The sequence below is a fragment of the Chroicocephalus ridibundus genome, chromosome Z (assembly GCF_963924245.1).
Source record: "Chroicocephalus ridibundus chromosome Z, bChrRid1.1, whole genome shotgun sequence".
Classification (NCBI taxonomy): Eukaryota; Metazoa; Chordata; class Aves; order Charadriiformes; family Laridae; genus Chroicocephalus; species Chroicocephalus ridibundus.
The window spans coordinates 86,038,834-86,060,094 of record NC_086316.1 but is presented as its reverse complement, the minus strand read 5'-3'; the positions used below and the strand labels follow the sequence as shown (position 1 = coordinate 86,060,094).

Genomic DNA, 21,261 nt, shown 5'->3' with positions numbered 1-21,261 from the left:
AAAATAGATTCCAAAGCTCACAACGGTAATTCCGAACATACACTCAGAACCTCAGTTAGCAAGGTTTACTAAAATTGAGGTTTGGAGGTTTTTTCCCCTCTTTGTACCTTTCATAGGAAAACACAAAATCCTACCAGTCCATGGCATCCACATTTTACACTATGTTCCTGTCAAGCTCATTCTTCAGCCCTCAGACCTCATATTGCAGTGCAGCTCTCTTGTGACAGAAAACGTGAGCACCGAATTAGATAGTCATTACGAATTTCTACAGCGACAATATTTTCTGAAACTACTGACAATGCAGCCCTGACTTGTACAACCTCCTCTGACTAGAGTTGCTGGACTCTAAGACACTCCATCGGACTTGAGGAGGAGGTATAAAATCCTCAGCTTAAAAGATGTAAGGGCCAGACCTTGAAAAATGTTTTATTCTTTGTTATTAAAGAAACAAATTGATAAATATACAAGGAAAAATAATACCTTTCAACTGCAAAGAGAGAGCAGAATAATGTTACGGGAAAAAGTCGAAAAAGAAATGCCAACGGTAGAGAGCTGAAGTGTCACAAAGCTTAAAACGAAGTGCCAGAGGTACCGGTGATGGAAGTGGCGTGTCCTCACTCTCCTGAGAACCATGTGCTTTCTCCCTGGCTCACAGACTTTCCAGCTGAGATCCAGGTAAGATTTTAGTTGTTTTCAGACCTATTTAAGCCCATCAAAGTCAGCAGTAAAAATTTACAATGATTTAACCAGATGTCTGATAGGACTTGGACACATCCCTCAGGATCCCTCACTTCTAGAAAAGCCTTGCTGCTGACAGCATCTTCTGTTGAAATGGGCATTTCTGAAGCTGTTGTGACAAAAGGACAGGGGACCGGACACTCCACATACTCCTGAAGACATCAGTGAAAGCATTTTGATCTGCAGAGGCCAAATTTCTTCCTCCAGTTCATGCCCTCAGACTTCTGCCACTAAAGTTTGCAGCAAGGATTTTGAGGTTGTTCTGAGGAAATTTATTGGTTCCTCTTTCTTTGTCCCCAGAAGTTCTACCATTGTGGAAGTTTTCATTCCTTACTTAAACCTCCCATTTGTTCTAATGGGAATTTAGTTCTAATGAGAATTTTGACCCAGTGACTATGGGATTTAACTACTAAAAGTATTTACCATTTACACAATGTACTGCACATTGAAGGTTCCTTACAAATATGACAGCCCATACATACTTGTGAAGCAGAAGAGACTTAAAAATGTCTACAATTATAAAATAAACTACAAACTATAGAAAATATATATATTTAACTGTATCATTCAGCCATAAAAGTAGTTACTGATGTTACAAAGTCAAGTACTTCAACCATAGTTCTATCCCCTTGAAGCAGAATATAACAAGGAAGCACAAAGGGATGTTTTAGAAGTTGCATGGAAACCATAAGCTTTTTTGTGCTTCATTTTTCCACTTCTGGGGGGGGGAGAGAAGCAAAAAGTTTAGTGGTTTGGGGGTTTATTTTATTAAGTTCAACTTTGTTCCACCCCTGCTTCATCACAAAAACATGGCAGCTCTGGATCACATCTCTTCAATCTACAAGATTAGCAGGAGGGAAAATAATTAGATCACCTTGGCCCAACCTAGTCATCTCAGTTGTCTCCACCTCTTCTCAGGGGTGTGCCGTCACAGATGTGAGGATGCATAATGGTACCATTGAGTAGGTCTGGAAGCCCTTCATAAGACTTTTTTTTTTCATTCCCACCCCCGGATTGGTGTTGAGCAAGTTCCTACCTCATGGGATGCCAGCAGGGTTTGGATGGTGTGGCGCTGAGGCATGGCTGAGGAGACAAGCTTGGTCCCCCATTATGCTCCATCAGCTCTCCATGGCCTCCGAGCTGAGGCTCCACTCCCAGGCTCCGAGGGCAGCGTGGCCCTACGCACAGAGAATATTCTTGCGTATTTAAGCAGCTGCAAGTGAAAGAGAGAAATAACAATTTTTACCAGTTTTTAATTCACCCAACCTGAATCCTGGCACATCTCAAACACGTGTTAGACTTTCTCACAAAAAAAGACCAGTAGTAGCTTTTTCACAGGTGTGTGTTATGTAGCCTAAAAATACATGCCACTACCATCTCTGTCTGGAACAGACAATTATAAGGTTTTTTCTTAGAACTGCTCTGCAACACCTGGACTTCATTTCGGTGAAGGGTCTCTAAATTTACTACTGCTAGCTCACTGACACTTCCATGGACCATCAGCATAGTTACACACAAGTGGTGAGTTTGTCTATGGTGCAGCTTCAGAGAGCTCAGGGTGGAATTCCTGGCATTAGACCATTTTAAAGAAACTCATCAGGTCTTATCTCCTTATTTCTCACCTCGTGAAAACTATCGACTTGCTTTTCTGTTCTGGTGGTTTGGCACTCAATATCTGAAACACCACTATGAATAAAGTGAAGTGTAATATTTTATAGATGTGTGTGGCCTACAGTCCTCTGCCCATTTTCAGTCTTAAACAGCAAGTAAGTGGGCAAGTGAAGGGAAGGGAAACAACTGCAAGGTGTTTTCCCTAGGCAAAACACAGATATGTTCTCAATTCAGTGCCAAAAATACCCAGTTTTTGAAAATTACCTCTCACTACACATTACTTAAAGCATATCCAAGCAAAGAAAGGCAACACCCATAGAAGGAGTCATTAGCAATAATGTTGTGGTTTCAGCCTCGTTCCTTTAAAAATGACTCACCAGAAAAAAAGCTCAGAAAAGACCTCTGTCTTAATTATTGTCCTGGCCCCAACATGGCTCTTTTTATCTGCTTGTGCAGAGCAAGGAACTTGCTGAGCAGCAGAGCCTGCACCCTTCTCCCCTGCTTCTGGGCAGTCACTCCTGCCCTGCAGGGAAGGAAAAAATACTGCTGCAGGGCAAGATGCAGGACAGGGCTGCACATCCTGCACCCCAGCGGAGGGTTCACTGAGCCCCGAGGCTGAGCCCTGGGAGAAGCAGCCGCTCGTAGACATACCCAACACGGAGATCCAGCCATTCCACCAGCACCGCTTGTGGTGTTGGACAGGAGGGCATCAACGCTGGAGCTGCAGCCAGCTTCTTCAGCACACATTTTTGACACAGGCATTAATTACCTCATCACATGCCATTTTTTCCAGAGGGCCCCTGCCTCGTCCCGTGCACTGAGCGGATTGCGCTCACTGAGCAAACTGCCATGCAGCCACGTGTTCTGTCACCATCACTTGGTGCATGGCTCTAGGACTCATTAACGGCAACCGTATGCAGGCTGTGCATGCCGTGCCGCCAAAATTAGCAGTTTCCACATGGGTTCTTCCATGGCATCAGTTATTGTAGCAACATAGCGCTTCATTACATTAATCAATTTATTTTCAAAACACTCCGATAAAGTTTCCAAAGAGTTTAACTGCAAATTCATAAAGAGTATCCACTGAATATGTGCACGTTCAACTTTTTCATGGCATAGGAATGAAAAAGGGTACAATCATAGCCCCAAGCTGGAACAAAATGCAGTCTAGTACTTTGCTATCCTGCTGTTAAAGTCTACAGACAGGGTGAAAATATTTCTTTGGAGACATACAGTTAGCAGACACATTCAAGAATCTAAAGATGGGAATTTTTGTCCAATGCTCGTACTTTTAACACCACTTACCATGATAACAGAGCTCTTCAGCGTGGTTCCAAATTGCTTCACATGTCTTCTGAGGTGGTAAAACACCCAACTGCCAGCAGCCCCTCTCACTCCACAGCAACATCTGCACTTGCGAATTGTCCATACAAAATTCTGTGTCACACTGAAAAGTGAACATATGGCGACAATATAAAATACGGTGGATTAAAATCACAAAATAAATAATACTGGGGCCAGTACAGCAGTTGTGTTATTCCTTTTCCTATTTAATTTAAAAACAAAACCCCAAAGCCCATTATTAACTGTAGTTTCTGCATTAATTTTCAGTCTGCCAACCTAGTGTACTCCAGAAAGACAGGGTCTTGCTACAGGAACTAGCTTCACTTCTGTTACTGTGTGTGAAGTCTTACGTGTCACCATAAATCTACATTTTGTGTTTTATGAATATTTCACTGTTGTGAGGTGAATAATTGTATTTACCTCTATTTTCCCTGGAAGTAGTGCATTTTTATATTACTTTAATAACACCAATGCTTCGGTTATTGCTAATACTAAAAATGGATTTAATTATGACGTGATTAATCCAGAACTAAAACATGGTTGATATCCAGACAGGCCAGGCACAAATCAGGTGCAATTTACATCCCTAATTATTACATTAACAATTTCTTTCTTCTTGTTATGGTTTGAGAAACCCACAACAATTTATTGTCGTTTAGGCAATCATTCTATCACCCGATGACCCCTCCCGACCTGGGAAGGGGAATCGGGGAAAAACAAGAAAACCCAAGGGTTGAGATATAAACAGATTTATTAGAATAAGACTTGATAATTAACATTAATAATACTAAAGAAGCAGTATTGATCCCTGAACCACTATAAAATATACAAGGATTATACTCAGCCAATTCTATCAGTTGATGGGATGCTTGGGAGAACCACACTTTTAGAAGACTCTAGTGTCTGAATTAGTGAAAATATTTACTTTATAGCCAGCTACGGTATGTGGGTTTCAAGGTCTCAGTGTTTTCGAGCTCGCCAGGTACAGGGATGGGGAGGAGCGAGACCTGGGTACTTGACCCAGGCTGCCAACAGGATTATTTCATACCATGAGCATCACATTCAGTATAAATTAGGAAGTTTGCTGAGGAGTTTTCTTTATCTTCCTTGATGTCTGCTGCCCTGAGCACTCCTTGCCATGGTGCCGGAGCCCTGAGCCCTTCCCTTCCTCACGAAGCCACAGCGCTCACAGCGTCCCACGTTTGCTGTCCACTGCTGGGCGTGCACGGTTTCCTGCTGGTGGAATGGGCTGAGTATGATCCTTGTATATTTTACATTGGTATCAGGATCAATATTGGTTCTTCAGTATTATTAATGTTAAATATTTAGTCTTATTCTAGTAAATCTGTTTATATTTCAACCCTTGGGTTTACTTATTTTCCCCAATTCCCCTTCCCGGGTAGGGAGGGGCCATTGGGTGATAGAATAATTGTCTAAACAACAACAAATTGTTGCGGGTTCCTCAAACCATAACACCGGGACACACCAGGCCCTGCTTTCCCCAGTCTAATCTCTACTGATGCTTCATTTTTTCAGTGGTATCTGGAGATTCTGGACGCATTGCTGGGTTAAATAATGAAATAATGCCTTGTCTCTCCTCTGTGGGCTCATACTATTTTTTTCCCTTTGGTTTTCTCTGTATTGATTCACTTTGAGGGAAAAAAAATAAATCTGCATTTTAAACAATAAGCAGTTTGGCACCAGCCCTGTCTTTTCTTTGTACCACGTATAGCGCTAAGACCACAGTTGGTGCCAAGGGAATAATAACTCACAGATAAAAAAACTTTAATAATAGACGGAAATGGCTGTGCTTTGAGCCCTACCAGCCTGCTGAGTCCCCCAACACGCAGCGCTGGGGCACAGCCATCGAGGAGCCCTCACCACCACAACCTCCCCTCGCCCCCGGTCATGGCCCAGACCCCGCCAGCTGCGGACAGGGCCACTGTGGCAAGGCCGTTTCGCTCCCGGGGGGCCTTTGCAGCCCCTGAAAGCCACCCACGTCCCCCTGAGGGACAGCGCCTGGGGACTTACACCGACCGAGCGGCCAGACGGGGCCTGGCCACATCCCCATCGGGCAGGTGGTGGGCCGGGGTGCGCAGGCTCTGTGCACCCAAGAGAGCCAGCGGGGAGGCACGGCGGGAGCCATGACCCTGTGGGGCTGCCGCCTGAAGGGAGGGCAGGCTGCTGCTGGGCCCTGCCGGCTCCAGTCAGCCCAAGCCACCCCCAAGCCTGCCCCCGGACCCTGCCTGTGGCACGGCAGCGCCATTTTGGCCCAGGCCTTCCAGGGGTACAGCAGAGGCAGGGGGTGCCTCGTGCCCCACAGCTCCCAGGCCCTCACGGGACCTCCCGGGCGGCCTCAGGCCTGACTGTGAGGTACTGACCTTTGTCTGAGGAGAGCTGCACTGGCGGTGGAGCTGTGGCGGTCACCACCCTGCTCTGTCCACCATGGGGGCCATGGGAGTGTGCTGCATCATTGCTTCAGGGCCATGGGACTGAACCCCATGGTCCGCACTGGGGCTGTGGGCCTGCAGCCCATTGTCTGTTTCAGGGCCATGGGACTGAACCCCATCGTCTGCTTCAGGGCCATGGGACTGAACCCCATCATCTGCTTCAGGGCCATGGGGCTGAACCCCACAGCTGCCCACAGCTCCCAGCTAGCTGTCCCTCATGGAGCACACTACTCTTGCCGCTTTCCCACACCTACTCTTCATCTACAAGGCGTTCAAAGAAACATCTATGGCAGGGAGAGTGATGAAACACACAGCCAGGTCCCAGTGGCTGTCACCATTTTGTTCGGGAACAGTTCCAGACTCAGAGCCTTGCTGAACTCCGTACCCTGGCCATCGAGGCAGTTGTTGAAGACACGTTGAAACTGATATGCTAAAAGCAGTAAGTCATATTGATTGTGTACACTGTCCCTCAAATGTCCCCATAAGTCTCCTGAGGCCAAAGTCCTGACTGCCCACATCATCTGTGCCTTGGACTTCTGGCACCTAGGGCATCCCAGTGTGCCTGTGTCGTCTGGATGACTTACACCTGCAGAGACCACTGCGGCTCTGTGAACACACGTCCCATGCAGTGTCACCCATCTTACATATCCTCACAGCACGTGCCAGGGCCTGTGAACAGGCCCCTTCTTCCAAACGTCATGGCTGGGGAAGAAGACAAAGAGTTCTCGTGGCAGTGGGTGCCATCTCCTCCTGGGAGGACGCCTGTGCTCTTCCTCCTTTGCAAAGCTGCTCTGAAATATTCTGGGTGCTCGGTAGACTGCAGCACAGGCAAGATTACGGCAACTTGTGCTCAAGGAAGAAGTACAGAGAAGGGCCTCCTTGACCCATATGCAACATGTGATGGAGCTGTTGTTGGAGGCACCAAGGGTGATGCTGTGTTCAGTACCCACTGGGGACAGGAGAAAGCTCCAGCTTGACTTCCATGAGGGCCAGCAGCTCAGCTAGACGTGTGATGAGCAGGTGAGTACTCTCTGCACCACTACTTGGCATGAGAAATGGGGATGCTGGTGCCTTTGGGGGCTCCTGAAGGAGAAGTCTATTGGAGTGGGTTACGGGCAGTTTTGACTCCAGAAAGAAACCCAGTCTCCAGCTGCAGAGGGAGTCCACCCCTCATCTAGACAAGGTATCCTCACAGCTGCGTAACATGGCCACAGGAGAACATCCAGGTTGGCAGGGGCACCCCCTTTCCAGGCCGCCACCTTAGCACCCATTTCTCACTAGACTTTAAGGCCACGCTGGAAGATGGCCTTGTTCACAAAATCCGAATCTCCCCTGGAGTAACTTTTACCCATTGCCCCTCATCTTTTTCATGTGATTCCTTGTAAAAGGTTTGAATTTATGGGACTTTTATGTTCCCGTTACTGCTTTTAGGTTTACACTTTCCTCTCCAGGCCCAGCAGAGTAATGTGGGTGCAGGAAAGCTTCTGGTTCACCACAGAGGGCCTTTCACCACCCTTGAGCAAGCTGTGGAGGGGATGAAACAACAGTTCACAGTTCTCCTGTGCCAGCCATCCAGAGCAGCACCCCACTTGTTTCTGGAGCCCTCAGCACAAGGCGGCCATGGGCCTGTTGGAGCGGGGCCAGAGGAGGCCCCGGAGATGCTGGGAGGGCTGGAGCCCCTCTGCTGTGGGGACAGGCTGAGAGAGCTGGGGGGGTTCAGCCTGGAGAAGAGAAGGCTCCGGGGAGACCTTCCAGCCCCTTCCAGTCCCTCAAGGGGCTCCAGGAAAGCTGGGGAGGGACTCTGGAGCAGGGAGGGGAGCCATGGGGCGAGGGGGAACGGTTTTAAACTGGAAGAGGTGGGATTTAGATGAGATATGAGGAAGAAATTCTTTGGTGTGAGGGTGGTGAGCCCCTGGCCCAGGTTGCCCAGAGAAGCTGTGGCTGCCCCATCCCTGGAGGGTTCAAGGCCAGGTTGGCCGGGGCTTGGAGCAACCTGGGCTGGTGGGAGGTGTCCCTGCCCAGGGCAGGGGGTGGCACTGGGTGCACTTTAAGGTCCCTTCCAACCCAAACCGTTTTGTGGTTCTCCTAATCCCTTGCAGGCCTGGGCCCTGCAGCCTGTCCCCAGCCTGCACATCCCCCTTCCTTTGGTCTTCCCCCCCCCCCCGGCTCGTTTGCTCCCTTTGCCCTTTCCCATTTCAATTTTCAGGAACTGTTTGCGCACCAACAGAATCACGCGCTCTGCTCACATTATATATTTTTTAAAAAATTAATCAAAACACACACATCCCCCCCCCAGCCCGGGGCAGCAGCACCTCGCACCCCCCCTAACCCACCCCACCCCGCGTGGCTCGGCGGCGCGGCGCGGCCGGGGGGCGGCGGGCCCCTCCATCTTGGTGGCCCCGCGCCGCGCCGCGCCGTCCCGCCCGCCTCCCTCCCTCCTCGTCATTGTCTGCGAGCGGCGGCGGCGGCGGCGGCGCTTATAAGGCGGCGGGCATTGCCCGGATGTGAGCGGCTGGCGATGTGTCTTCCAGGGAAAGATGCTATTATCCGCGTCTCCGCGGGGGAGGCCGTGGTGGTGAGGAGGAGGAGGAGGAGAGCGCTGTAAACTTGGAACAAGTTTGGGACGGGCGGCTCCGCGCTCGCTCGGGGGGTTTTCGCTTTTTTTTTTTTTTTTTTTTTTTTTTTTTTTTTTTTCTTAAGGAAGGACGGAGGGGAAAGTCCCCGAGCCGCCACGGCGCTCGCAGTTTGTCAGTCACCATGTGTTTGTAAAAACAATAGAGGGAAAAGTTGTCGGACCTTCTTTTTTTTTTTTCTTTCTTTTTTTTTTCCTTTTTTTTTTTTTTTTTAATATATTTTTGGCTGGCTGGCGGCTCGGCTGTCTGGGTGGGGGAACTGGTGGCGGGCGTTTGGTGGTCGGGAACCCCAAATCCCAACAAAGCCAGGTGTAGGGTGCCTGTAAAGCTGTGGAGTACCCCGGAGCAGGACTGACACTTACAGTACTTTTTCGTGGTTTTGGAGGGTCACACACGTGTGAGATAATAAAGCACTTTGGCAGAAGATTCCTCTCTTCTTTTTTTTATTTTTTTTTTTATTTTTGTTCCTTTTTTTTCCCCCCTTGGAATATTGTGAACATATTTGTGGCCATTTAAGGTAAAGTTACAATTTACTGTTAGAGTAACTTGTCTGTGTTTTTTGTTTTTCTTCTTTTTTTTTTTTTTAACAATTGTCGATCCCAGTGTGTTATTTAAAAAGAGGTGCAAGTTATTCGATGTGTAAATGCAAATAGGAAGCACACCGCGTGTGTGTGCACACAGACTTGCTCGTGTGGATAAATATACATTGTATATACACGGTGTAATTACACGTGTGAGATATACACTAAGGTGCAAACGCTAAACGCGATAAGTCGGTGCTTTCTTTCCTACCGGAAAATGAAGTCGAACTAGTTTTTGTGGAGTGTGTCGGGCCTGCAATAGCAAAATGTAAAATAAAAAGTATAACATGCTGGGGGGGGCGGGGGGGAGGGGGCCGCTGGCATCGTCCCCAGAAACTTGAGCGTAAAGCGAATCAAAGGGCTGATTTTGCAAAGTTTGCAGCAATGCTCTCTGGAAATCGACAACCTCGCGTTTGAAATTTAGCTGTAGGCACGGGGAGGAGGCGACGGGGGGGGAGGGGGGGAATCGCAAACAAACCAAAACAAAGCAGAATTAAAAAAAAAAAAATGGACTGGATAATACAAGGGGAAAAAATATTGTTCCTCTTGGCAAAGTCCCCGCATCACGTGTATTTGCAGCCTCGTATAAACTGGCTTTGCCATGTGTATGTGCGGGAGCTGGGGAAATTTAAAGTATAATCCCCGGAAAAGTGCGGCGCGGGCGGGATCGGCGGCTGGCCGGGATCTGCAGCTCCATGATCGGCGGGTAGGGAGGCGGCGCGCCGCCGGCCCCGCTCCCTTCCGCGCCCCTCCGCGCCCCGGGCTCGGCTCCGCGCTCGGCTCCGCGCCCCTTCCCTCCTTCCCTGCCCGCCCTCCCTCCCCTCCCCCGGCGCTCGCAGGGAACCGATGACTCCGCACAGGCCCGAAGCCGCTCCCGGGTTGTTGCTATTAACCCCCCTCCTCTCCGCAAATTAGAAATTGGGGCTAATTGTCAAAGGCTGCTCTCTGCTTCCCTCCCGGCCCCGCCACCCCCGCCCCGCGTCCCTCCGCACCGGCGCCTCCGTAGCCTGCGACTTTGCATTTTTTTTTTTTTTTTTCTTTCCTTCTTCTCATTGCTGTTATCGCTGTTTGCCGTTTCTGCCTCTAAACGCTACTTTGCGTGGAAGAAGGAGAAGGGAAAAAGTTGGGAGCGGATGGCTGTAGTTTCTTCTCTGGGATCCTCATTCATTCCTCGCTGAACCTCCTGTTGCACAAATGATGCTCCGGGAGCGAGGCTTTTTCTTTTTTTTCCTCCTCCGGATTTGGGTTTAGAGTGGATGTTACCGGGTTTCGATCGCCTCTTTGGAAATACAATATCGCTTTTTTTTTTTTCTTGTTGTTGTTGTTGTTTTTGCTGCCCCTCCATCTTTTTTCCCTCCCTTCTTCTCAACTACCCACCCCCGACCCCCACCCCCCTGAAAAATCCGATTGTGTTTCCTGCAAGGCTCGGGACTGGGTTTCTGATTGCGGTTATTTCCATGTTTCTAGGTTTGTGTGATTTTGCTAAAATGCATCACCAACAGCGAATGGCTGCCTTAGGGACGGACAAAGAACTGAGTGATTTACTGGATTTCAGTGCGGTAAGAAACAACGGTGGAAATTAACAACAGCTGTAAAAAAAATATCTTCTAGCTGATCTGTTAAACTAAAAAAAAAAACCCAAAAACTAAACCAACAAAACCAAAACAAAACTGTGATCTAAGTACATTGGGCAATTTTTAATCAGCAGCTAGAACCATGCTAAATATCTTTTTGCTTATAAAAATGAGAAAAAGAAAAAAGAAAACCAAAAATTAGAGTCTTTTTATTATTCCTTATTGTATGTGATGGGAGATGCAATTGCGTTCAGAGCTTATTTTAATGTCTTGGATGTCTAAAATAATTCATACGAAAAGAGACGCCCCTAAAACCGAACATTTCTCATCATTAGTTAATAACAATATCTAGCACTTTTATTGTGCTTTATGTTTTATAGCATTGTTGGCACATGAACTAATTAATTGCTAATTAGTTGCTTATATTCTATTTTCAGTTCTTCCCTTGTTTCATTTTTTGGCACATGGAAAGTGCAAAGAAATCCATGACTGTCTCAGTTTAAAGTTTTCACTGAAATCTCATATGGCTTCTGCTGTCATTAAAACTGCTCCAATCTTTTCCGAAGCCCCCCAGCTAGATGGTGCTTTTTTGTTTATTTAAAAGAAAAAAAAAAAAAAGTACTTTTTGTCTCTTTGGGCTGCTGCTGGCCGGGCTGGTTTGGAGGCCAAACGTTAATCCGGACGTGTGCACTTGTCTAGTTTTGTCAGGCTCCCCCCCCCTCCCAGCCCCTTCCTTCCTCTCCCCATCCCCTTCCTCCCCCCCCCCCCCCCCCAATATGTCAGGAGGCTCGATCTGTCCCGTTATTTATTTCTTTCGGGGGAGACTCCGTTTGCTGGGAGATGCATGTACGTTCCTAAAGCCCAGCAACACCCTGCAAAGCCCCGACACCCCCCCTACTCCCCACCCCCCCCACCCCCCCCGTGGAAATGGGGCTGCTTCAGGCTGGTGGTGCTGCTGCTGCTCCAGCCTTGGCTTGGGAGGGATGGCTTGGGGAAGTTTGGCCAGGAAACGTAGCCTGAGGCAGCTTCGCAGCCCCCTCTTTGCTTGTTGCACTTTTTCCATTTGTTCCTTCGCTTTTTGCAGGCTCTGACTCAGGGAAGGTGCGTATTATCCACTAGACACGTCGAAGAAGAGAGAAACCAATTAGGGTCGAAATAAATGCTAGGGAGAGAGAGAGGGAGCGAGAGAGAGGGAGAGAGAGGGGGAGAGGGAGAGAGCCTTGCTTCAAATTGCTCTCGTGTTAGAGACGAAATGAGAATTTAGGGCAGGTGGCACTTTGCATTATTATTATTCGGGTTCACATATGACAGGCAAATCCTAAAGCGGGATGGAAATGGACATTGCTACGTTTATGGCCAAGGTTTCAACAAAAAAAACCAAACTTTTTTCGCCTTTGTCAGCGTGAGAGTTGGAGAGGGGAGCGAGCCCCGCTTCCCAGCCTGGATAACGCTGCTGGGGACCGGGCTTGCTCAAACTCTTCGGGAAGCGAATATTGTTTGGGGAGCTAATGAGCCTAATAAAAACGTGCTGGTGGTGGTGAAGGGCTGGTGGGGGCTGTAAGAAATATTGACTCGTTTTCAGGTCTGTGGGGGACGATGTTTCGTGGTAGACGAACTATTAACGTAGCTCACAGCGAATGTGGAAGGAACTTTTGACTAACAGTGGACTCGGGAATCTCTTGTTTTCCAGTAGTAATGCCTCTTTGTTTTTTTTAGATGTTTTCACCTCCTGTGAGCAGTGGGAAAAATGGACCAACTTCCTTGGCAAGTGGACATTTTACTGGCTCAAGTATGTAAAATTTTTGTTTTGTATGTAGTTAAATTGTTGTTAGTTATTTATCCATAGGCATTACCTTTGTTGTGGTTGCGGTGATCTCTTCTGGGGAGCAGATTCATTTGGATTGGAGCAGAATTATTCCTAAGCACTGGCTATTATTATTATTATTATTTCCACAAGACTGTGACATTTTCACAGTAATTTCCATACATTTATGATTTAAAAAAAAAAACCCTGAACTTCTCCTCTGTATAATTGTTCAAGGTGAGATAGTTTAAATCTTTTTCTTTTTTCAATTGAGCATTGGAGATTTTTATTTACAGTTTCAGATGCTATCTTTTGTATGTCAGGAATTATAAGCAAAACGTCTTGTGTGAGAATTAATTTTGCGAATAAGAATGGAAGTCTGCTTGAATTAAATAAATAAATAAGCAAGTATCCGAGTATAAACACCAACCTCTTCCGGGAAAAGAACTCTTTAGTATTAGAGATCACCGTTTGCTGATGGAATATTTTTCGGTGAATTAAAATCTTCAGGCTCGTTTCTTTTCCTGGTGGAAGGCAGGGCATTTTCTTTCTAAATATTTGACTGCTTTTGAAGAGTCCCTGAAATTTAACTGGAGGATTTGTTTGTTTGTGTGTTTGTTTATTTGGCTGTAGTAGTACTAGATGGGCAACTTCTGCATTCCATAAAAACAGGAGTCCTGTTTGATGACAAAAGAAATCTCAGGGCTCTTTGCGGTAGAACATATGTGTACAATAATTGTCTGGCAACTAAAGTTTTATATAGAGGCTTTTATATGCCTGACAAATTAGAAGTAAAACTAGCAAAGATACTTACGCGTTTGAGATTTCCTTGCTCTTCTATTAAGTTCATTTAAGAGGGTTCCCTGCCTTGCGGATGTGGTGTTTTGGACAGGACACAAAACCATCTCCGGGTAGAGAGTTGCAGTGTTTTAAAAGCACAGGCGATTACACATACCAACACACTGTACGTAGTATTGTTATACGCAGAGTACTGTTCTAAATCAGATGGTAAATTTGGACAAGTCTTCACTGCAAACTGCCAGTGGATATCTAGATATAAACACGTCATTGCATATAGTTTCATGCCTGGTATTTGCAGTTTGTACTCAATTAAAGGAACCTCTTCTGTCTATTCGGTATAGCCATTTTTATTCAATACACTAGTACGTCGATTAACTTTTTATTTCCAAAGAAGGACTTCCTAATTTGAGGGTAGTCTGTAATATACATTGTTAAGATACTAGATGCCGCCTACAATTATTAAGCACTCATTTTGTGAATTTTATTCTATTCAGACTTTCAAAATAATAATGTGGTTTTGTTTTATCTTTGCAAATTTGGCTATATTATGAATATAGTGACTTGGAGAATTTTACTGTTAGGTTTGACTAACTTTCCAAACGTAGTTTGCCTTATATCGCACAAGCTGAAGATTTTAGTCCTGTTTTTTGTCATTTTCTTAATTACGTAATCTTAATAACTGATTTAACCGAATACATAATATTCACTATACTTGTTTTCACTGGAGATAAGCAAGGAGTGTTTGTGCCAGACAAATCAATTTGTCATGCTTATATACCAGTCAATGCAGCAACTAACACTCGGTCTAACAGCAATTGACTAGATAGTTATATTTAATAAATGCATCGTAAACCTCATCTACGAAGTCATTTTGCTCAGAAATACCACAGGATAGCAAATCTGAAGAGTGAGTGAAATCGAGGGGTTATGTTGTTTTTTATTGTCTCTAAATCTGAAAGCATTGAAGTAACTTTGACGCATCGTTTTAGACATACAAATAATTTAATGAGCTGAAGTAAGTTAGGAATATTAAGATACAGGCCGTTTAAAATAGCACCTGAATCCTCCCACACTGTAACAACATGTAAATGCTTGAATCCATGGGTCTGTGGTGGTGGAGGATGAAGTACCCTGCCTGATAAAGGAGCGTATCCTGCGTGTTGGTAGATTGTTTGCACAATGGCATGCAGCACAGGGTACGCTCTTCCAAGGGAAAATCATTCTGAATTTGCTACCTAAATGGCTGTTGCTTGGTTATTAGAGGGGGAGTTTTGTCGGGAGCGACCAGGGATTCTGAAAAAGTTGTCTGAGTGTAGGCACCGGTGAATTGCCCCTCGCTGGTACTCAGGGAGAGGGTGGGTGTGTGGCCTGGAGGGAGAGTTGCGTGCAGGAGAAGCGTGGCTATTGTTCCCCTGCTCTTGCTGGCCAGCCAGCTGTGTGCCAGGGGCTGGCTCCTTCAGAATATGTGCTGTGCGGGCTTCTAATGAGCCAGGACTCGAGAAATTCGCATTTGATATGATAGCGCCCAGACAACTGCTTCAAGAGATGTTTTCTGTTACTGTATGGAAGGATTAAAGATAGCTCCGTTAATAATACATGAACACGGTTTATTATTCTAATTACGTGTATTGATAATATGAAATTTTAGCCATCCGAATGCAGCCCGTTCCTCCTTCTGGCCAGATGCCCTTCTGAAGTTTGAGCTGACCTTCTCTTAACGGTCCTCTTTTAAAAATGATATTTACTGAGATGTGGAACCACAGATGTCATTCCTCTGCATTAAACTGAAACTTGTCTTATAAGAGGGGAGGGAAAAAAAAAACCCGACCCCAAAGTAATCCCAAGCAGTGAAGTGAAACTAACTGTACTTTAGGAAGTGTGGTAATATTTCATGCTTAAAGTCATCTTAATAACTTTTTACTCATCTAATATATGATGCTCTATTGTGATTTGTAATGTGTGAATGAAAATAAAGTAAAGCCACATTTCCTTTTAATCTTTAATTTCACAAACATGGCTTCTTACCATGTTAAGAAATGGTGAGGGCTGCAAGGGAGAAAGGAATGTAACCTGAGCCACAGCCGTGACATTCCCATGGAGCATTTTTCACATGAAAGGCTTTTGTCAACCCAGTAAAGGACCAGGAGTTTTTGTTTGATGTTTGCAGGTGTTCAGCAGAGAGCACTAAAACAATTCAGCCATGCTGGTTTAGAGACTCTGACCTTAACAGGGGGAATTGGTGAAGACTGGAATTATTTTTAAAAAAACTCTCCTGGAGTTACCTCAAATTTATATTGTATTTGTAAAGTGATTTAATACCTGTTACTTAAATTGAACAATACACGTCCATTAGAATGAAGCGGGGGGTTTCTGGTTTTGGTTTGGTGTTTTTTTCCCCCTCCTTTTGTTTCTTTTTTTTTTTTTCTCCTTTTTTTAGGACAGTTGCCAAAATAAAATAAATTTTCCCAGATCTTCTAAAATTTTTCTGAATAGTTTACCTTAGCTTCCACAGGAAAAGCATTTGTCATAATCTAAGTGCGAGCTATTGTAAAATAAGGGGAAGATGATGATCTCCGGTGCTTGATTTTGGGAATGGATTCTGAAGCAGTTTTTCGACAATTGTGGTACTAAAGAATTCGCTAGGTCTGTCACATTTGGCATATTTCAGGTGCCGAACTGATAATCAAAGCCCACATCTTCCTGATTATGTTCAATTTCTGCTGCTTCTATTTTAAGTCTTTAATTTTACCTAAGTTTTCAAGCATCTGTTATAGATTGCCCACTATGTATATGTTTGAATATTGTGTGGGTGTGAGTAGCAGTAGAATAACTGAATTCTCGTGATTGGCCATTCCTATTGCACAAAAAAAATTAATATCTAAAATCTTTGCTTGCACAGACATCATTGAATAAAGCTGTCAGTTTAAAGGATTTAAAGACTTGCTTTTAATTTTGCATTAGTTTGATTAGGGCTTGTCCTGCATTAAAATAACAGCGATTACAAATTAATACATCTTGAACTAGGGAATCACAAATTCAGCTTCATTTGAAGTTTCTTTTTTTTTTTTTTTTTACTATGGATATGTCTGAGTAAATTATAACGAAATCCAGTTTTTAAAGTACAGTTCAATTTTTGGAGTGTGGCCTTCTGGGAAAGGTGCACAATTTTGCTCTTCTTGGTGATCATCAGAAAAACTGAAGTTAGATACAATCTCTGTCTTGAAGAGGTTTTGGTGGCGGCTCAGGTTGGGCACAGCTCAGGATGCGTGCGCAGGTCCCGTTAGCGACAGTAGGAATAACAACGCCTGTGTGTGCTAGGGAAGAATACACCCTTTACTGGGGAGGATTTGGGAAGAATGTGATTTATTTTGGGGGTTATAATGCAGAATTGACATTCAAAAGAAAAAATTAATACATGAGAAATTTTGAGCATCTGCATCAGAGAAGTACTTTTAATAATGAAGGAAGAACAGTGTGGTAGGTACGTAGCTATTGCAATTACACAGGTGACTCTGAAGGGTAGTCCGCCTTTGTAATGGTCTATGTCAGAAAACACTGTAAATTATGATCGAATTTGGGTGTTGGCTTTGCTTGTGTGTTGCACCACGTTCCTCCGTTTGCCAGGTGGCATTCCAGGTCTCCGGTGCGCAGGGCACGGCCCCTCCGAGCTCCGGCCCCTCGCCCCGTCCGGCTCTGCTGCTGCCAGCCCGCCGCTCTGCTTCCTCGTGCCCCTCTCTTGGTCTGCCTGCTGAAAAATCCTCCAGGCTTTAGCTATGTAGATATGCAAAGGCAACTGCTTCCATATTTTTCATCCCTAATGTTTCGTAATTATGATTAAGAAGAAGAAGAATGCTAGTTACCTCCCATCCTTCCAGCTATGTTTACTTGCGAAGCGTTCGATCCTCCTCCCCTCCGACTCCTATTAAAGAGAGTACTGTGGGGGCAGAGAAAGACCCACGCTATGGTATTTGAGTTGGCCTGAGACGCCGTAGTGCATACTTGGAGGAGCTAAATATTTAGTTACGAAGAAGAGAGGTTACTTTGGAGTTTGTATCTTGCTCGCAGGGGCAAACGGAGTGCATCCTGCAGAGGACGTTACAGAGGCACAGCCACCTACAATCCCTCACGTAGATTTAAATCTGGAGCTAAGTCCTGTCTTGGTAATTAAAAAAAGAAAAAGACATGAATCCCCTTGACTTCTGTCTTTGGAAGACAACTAGCCTTATTAAATGGAAGAGGGTCTAAACAAATTCTCAGCAAAAAGGTTCCATTGCATCTGATCTAAGAGAATTGTATCTGAAACACTTCAATCATGCCTGTTGGATACTGTAGCGTTTTTTAAAATACTTTGTGTCATAATCATTGCATGTCTACCTTGTCAAGGCTCCTGAATATATTTAATAATTCAAAAACATACACATTAACTGTCTGAGAGACCGAAATGCTTGGGGGCCAGATCCAGCCAAATGTCACTTGGAAGAGACGCTGGTGCATGCCATTGCCAAATTTAGCAGGAACAGAAATAATGGTTTTGATTATTCCGTGGATACGAGGTATCTGTGAACAAAGTGTATCTGTTAAACCAGTGAACTTAGGTCTGACTTGGAATTAAGTAGGAGTACAAAGCTTGTGTAACGTGTTCAGTAAGGGATGTGGGAACAAAAGGCATCTGGGAGCATGTGAGGTACAATTTGGCGTCTTCCCATTAGACTTGTGCTCCTGCCACTCCCAAATTCATATTGATTCTTGTCATAGGCACACGCAGCTCCCATTGACTGAATTCCCAAGAAACATGAAATAGGCACAAACAATTGTCAGCCTGTGCATCTCCTGAACACCAGCTCACACAAATTTTAATACTTCACCACTTACACTTATTTTTTGGCTTCTGCAAATTGAACATGTGATTTAGCTTATTATTTTTATCCCCCCTCCCCCCCCCCCCCCCCCCCCCCCCCGCGATTTAAACTGAATTTGGAGTTGCTTTGATATTTTACTTGCCTAGTAAGTAAAAGGATTTAAGCACACACTTTGGGATCCCAGGAATGTTGCGAACAAACTGCTTGACGTTTTTTGACAAGATCAGCAAATATCTTTACCATACTATAGTAATGAGGAAATCACTTAAATAACAGATGAACAACTAAGTCACATAAACATATATAATAGAACTATGTAATGAAAGTTTATGCTGTTAATTGCTTGAATCTCTCTTAAATGCACAGAATCATGGAGCAGTAAAAGCTGTCATATAAACAGTTTTGTTTTGAGTTTAAAATTATTCCGTTTTTTTTTTTTCATCTGCTATGATAAACAAAGTCATTTTGTAATCTTTACAGATCAAACATTTACTTCTAATGGTAAACTACATTTTGTATCTGGAAATTTGTGTCTTTGCAAGGCCCAGAAAGAGAGTAGAGCCCCGGTGGCCCCAGGCCTGTGGTTTTCAGTGTTTGATATCATGATGTTATTTAGATCAGTTCCCATAAGCCAAGATAACAGATCTGCAATTGTTTAATAAGGAACAGGGTATGTGTTTGTAATGGTTTAAAGATCTCTTACCAAAATTCTCCCAGATAAATGATACCAGGGAGGTGGACATCATCAAAGTAGAATAAGAAGGGAGAAAAATTACATTTCAAGAAGTGCAAATTATTTTTTTATGTCCCGAATGGGAGGCAGCCTATTGTTCTGAAGCTGATGAAATTGCAGCCTTACGAAAGTCAGGTGCCTACATCTCCTAGGGCTCCGGGTAGCCGGCAGAGGAGAGCTGGCCCCGGGGCGGTTCAGATCAGCGCTGTGAATCATTTTCTGGTCCCTGCCAAAGGAGCCAGCGATTTGCCGAGGCGTAGCTCGCCGTGTTCTGGCTGGCAAAGGCGAGGCGAGACGCATCCCCCCAGCCAAATTGTACTGGCGTTGCTCGGACAAACGTCTAGTTGAAGTAAGCTCGCTGTGCGGTCATCAGAGAGAAGAGTGGGAATGTTTGACATGTCCTGCTGAAGATGGAGGCATATAAAATTAATATACATGTAATAGTATGTACCATCTGCCAGTGCCTGCAGATAGTCCGCAGAGTTCCTCTTGCACCTTGGAAGACAGGAGGAATAACAACAGTTCAAACGAGTCCCTTGAATAATTTAATTTGGTGTTATTTATGCTGTACTATTAACTGCTAAGTAAAAGTCACTACCAAATTTCCTCATCTGCCTTTTCGCAGCTGATGCTGCCCATCAGTCTGAGGCCCTGAGATGCTGAGGGGCTGCCACTTTTTTTTTGTCATCTGGGAGATATCGTGTGCCTCATGGGATCGAGCCCAAATGCCGAAATCTGCCTCTTAACCATTTGTGCCGCTCAAAGGTTTTCAGACCTCTGACTTCGGGGTTTGAGGTGGGGCACAAGTCTGCGGTCTCGTAACACTAGCCTGCTAAATTTTCTTCTTTAAGCTGTTTGCTGTGAAAGCTTTCTGCCTACTGCTTCTTGGCAGAGCAGAGGGGTGGCAATGACCAAATTCTTAGATAATTTTTCTAATGTTTTCAAAGGCTGTTGTGTAATTTCTTTTCTTAGCAAACTTACAGAGATAGGAAAAGTGTTGAGAAAGGTTGGCATATTTGCTCTATCTGCCAAGGTAAACACTAGTGCAGTTGATCTGCATATCAAACAACCAGGTGTATTTAAAAATGGGTTTATCGTGGTGGATTTTAGAGTGGTGAGAAAGTATTTCATGTGAAGGTGCAGTAACAGCATTGTTCAAGTGAGAGCTATTGTGACAGTCGCCGTTTAAGGATGTCTTTCAAGACGACTATTGGTAGTAATGACAATACGTAGCTGCAATCTATTGTTGTCTGCGCTGGGTATTGATCTATTTTGGAAACAACGCTTCACGCGCGCTGCTGTATTTGCAGAGTACTCTGGTGGAATTTGTCTAATCCCCTAAGACTTGATTTGTTGAATATAATGATTTTCTTTTCACCTGGTGAAAAGGCTTCCGGGGTTAAGACGCTGTATCTGGCACTTGGCGGTGCCTTCTGCTCCGCTCTCTCAGCGGGGTTCTGGGGAATGATGCCGGGCGCTGCACTTGTGTGTTCGGTGGCCTCGCCGAAAGCCTGCTTGTGTTTTCAGTGGGCCTGGCAGCTGGGCTTCATTTCCTTCATTCAGGGTTTGACTTGAAATTTGCGTCGGCACATAAGTCACCGCCGCAAAGGGACACTGGCAGCCCTGGCGTGGGTGCCCGCGTTGTGCCGAGGCAGGGCAGGGGAGCCGAGGCTCCCGCGCTCTCTGGCTGCTGGGAGAAGCGAAGTCGCCCTTGCCTGGGGCTCTGTGAGCAATGGCAAGCTGTCACCCGCTGCCTGCGAGCCGCCACGCTGCCGGCAGCCCCTTCCCTATTGCCAGTGCCACCCTTGGCACTCTCCTTCATCGTGCATGTGTGCGTGTACGGCACCCTGCATTGTCGTGCGTGCGCGGCCAGCCGCAGAAGGTGATCCTCTCGGGCCTGATGCAGAAGGGGCTCTTCGTTCAGCAGAGCACAGAACCAGGGAGGCTTCAAACTGGAGATTTTTACCTTTGGATTCTTACCCTCACAGCAGATCCTTTCAGGCCCATTGGCTATTTCTGTGGGTTTCCAGCAAAGTTTATTTAAAAAAAAAAAAAACCCACACAAAACAAAATCCCTATTGCATATTACATTCACTATGCAGTGATCAGTACCTCCACCAGGATAATTGTAGG

General features: G+C 45.4%; 1 protein-coding gene across 26 annotated transcripts in view; it reads left to right on the top strand.

Annotated features, from left to right (window-relative positions):
• The first annotated feature begins 8,685 nt into the window (after window positions 1-8,685).
• TCF4 (transcription factor 4) overlaps window positions 8,686-21,261 on the top strand; it is a 237,371-nt gene continuing 224,795 nt past the window's right edge. For 3 of the 26 annotated variants that reach the window (XM_063320774.1, XM_063320764.1, XM_063320758.1), the window contains exons 1-2: window positions 10,389-10,916; window positions 12,648-12,720. In XM_063320774.1, coding sequence (XP_063176844.1) covers window positions 10,614-10,916; window positions 12,648-12,720 — 376 coding nt within the window. In that variant the 5' untranslated portion in view covers window positions 10,389-10,613. Of the gene's footprint in view, window positions 8,719-9,041; window positions 9,294-9,981; window positions 10,064-10,197; window positions 10,236-10,386; window positions 10,917-11,755; window positions 11,778-11,886; window positions 12,033-12,134; window positions 12,293-12,494; window positions 12,514-12,647; window positions 12,721-21,261 lie in introns of those variants that run through there. The other 23 variants (XM_063320765.1, XM_063320760.1, XM_063320773.1 and 20 more) reach the window with 19 other exon arrangements.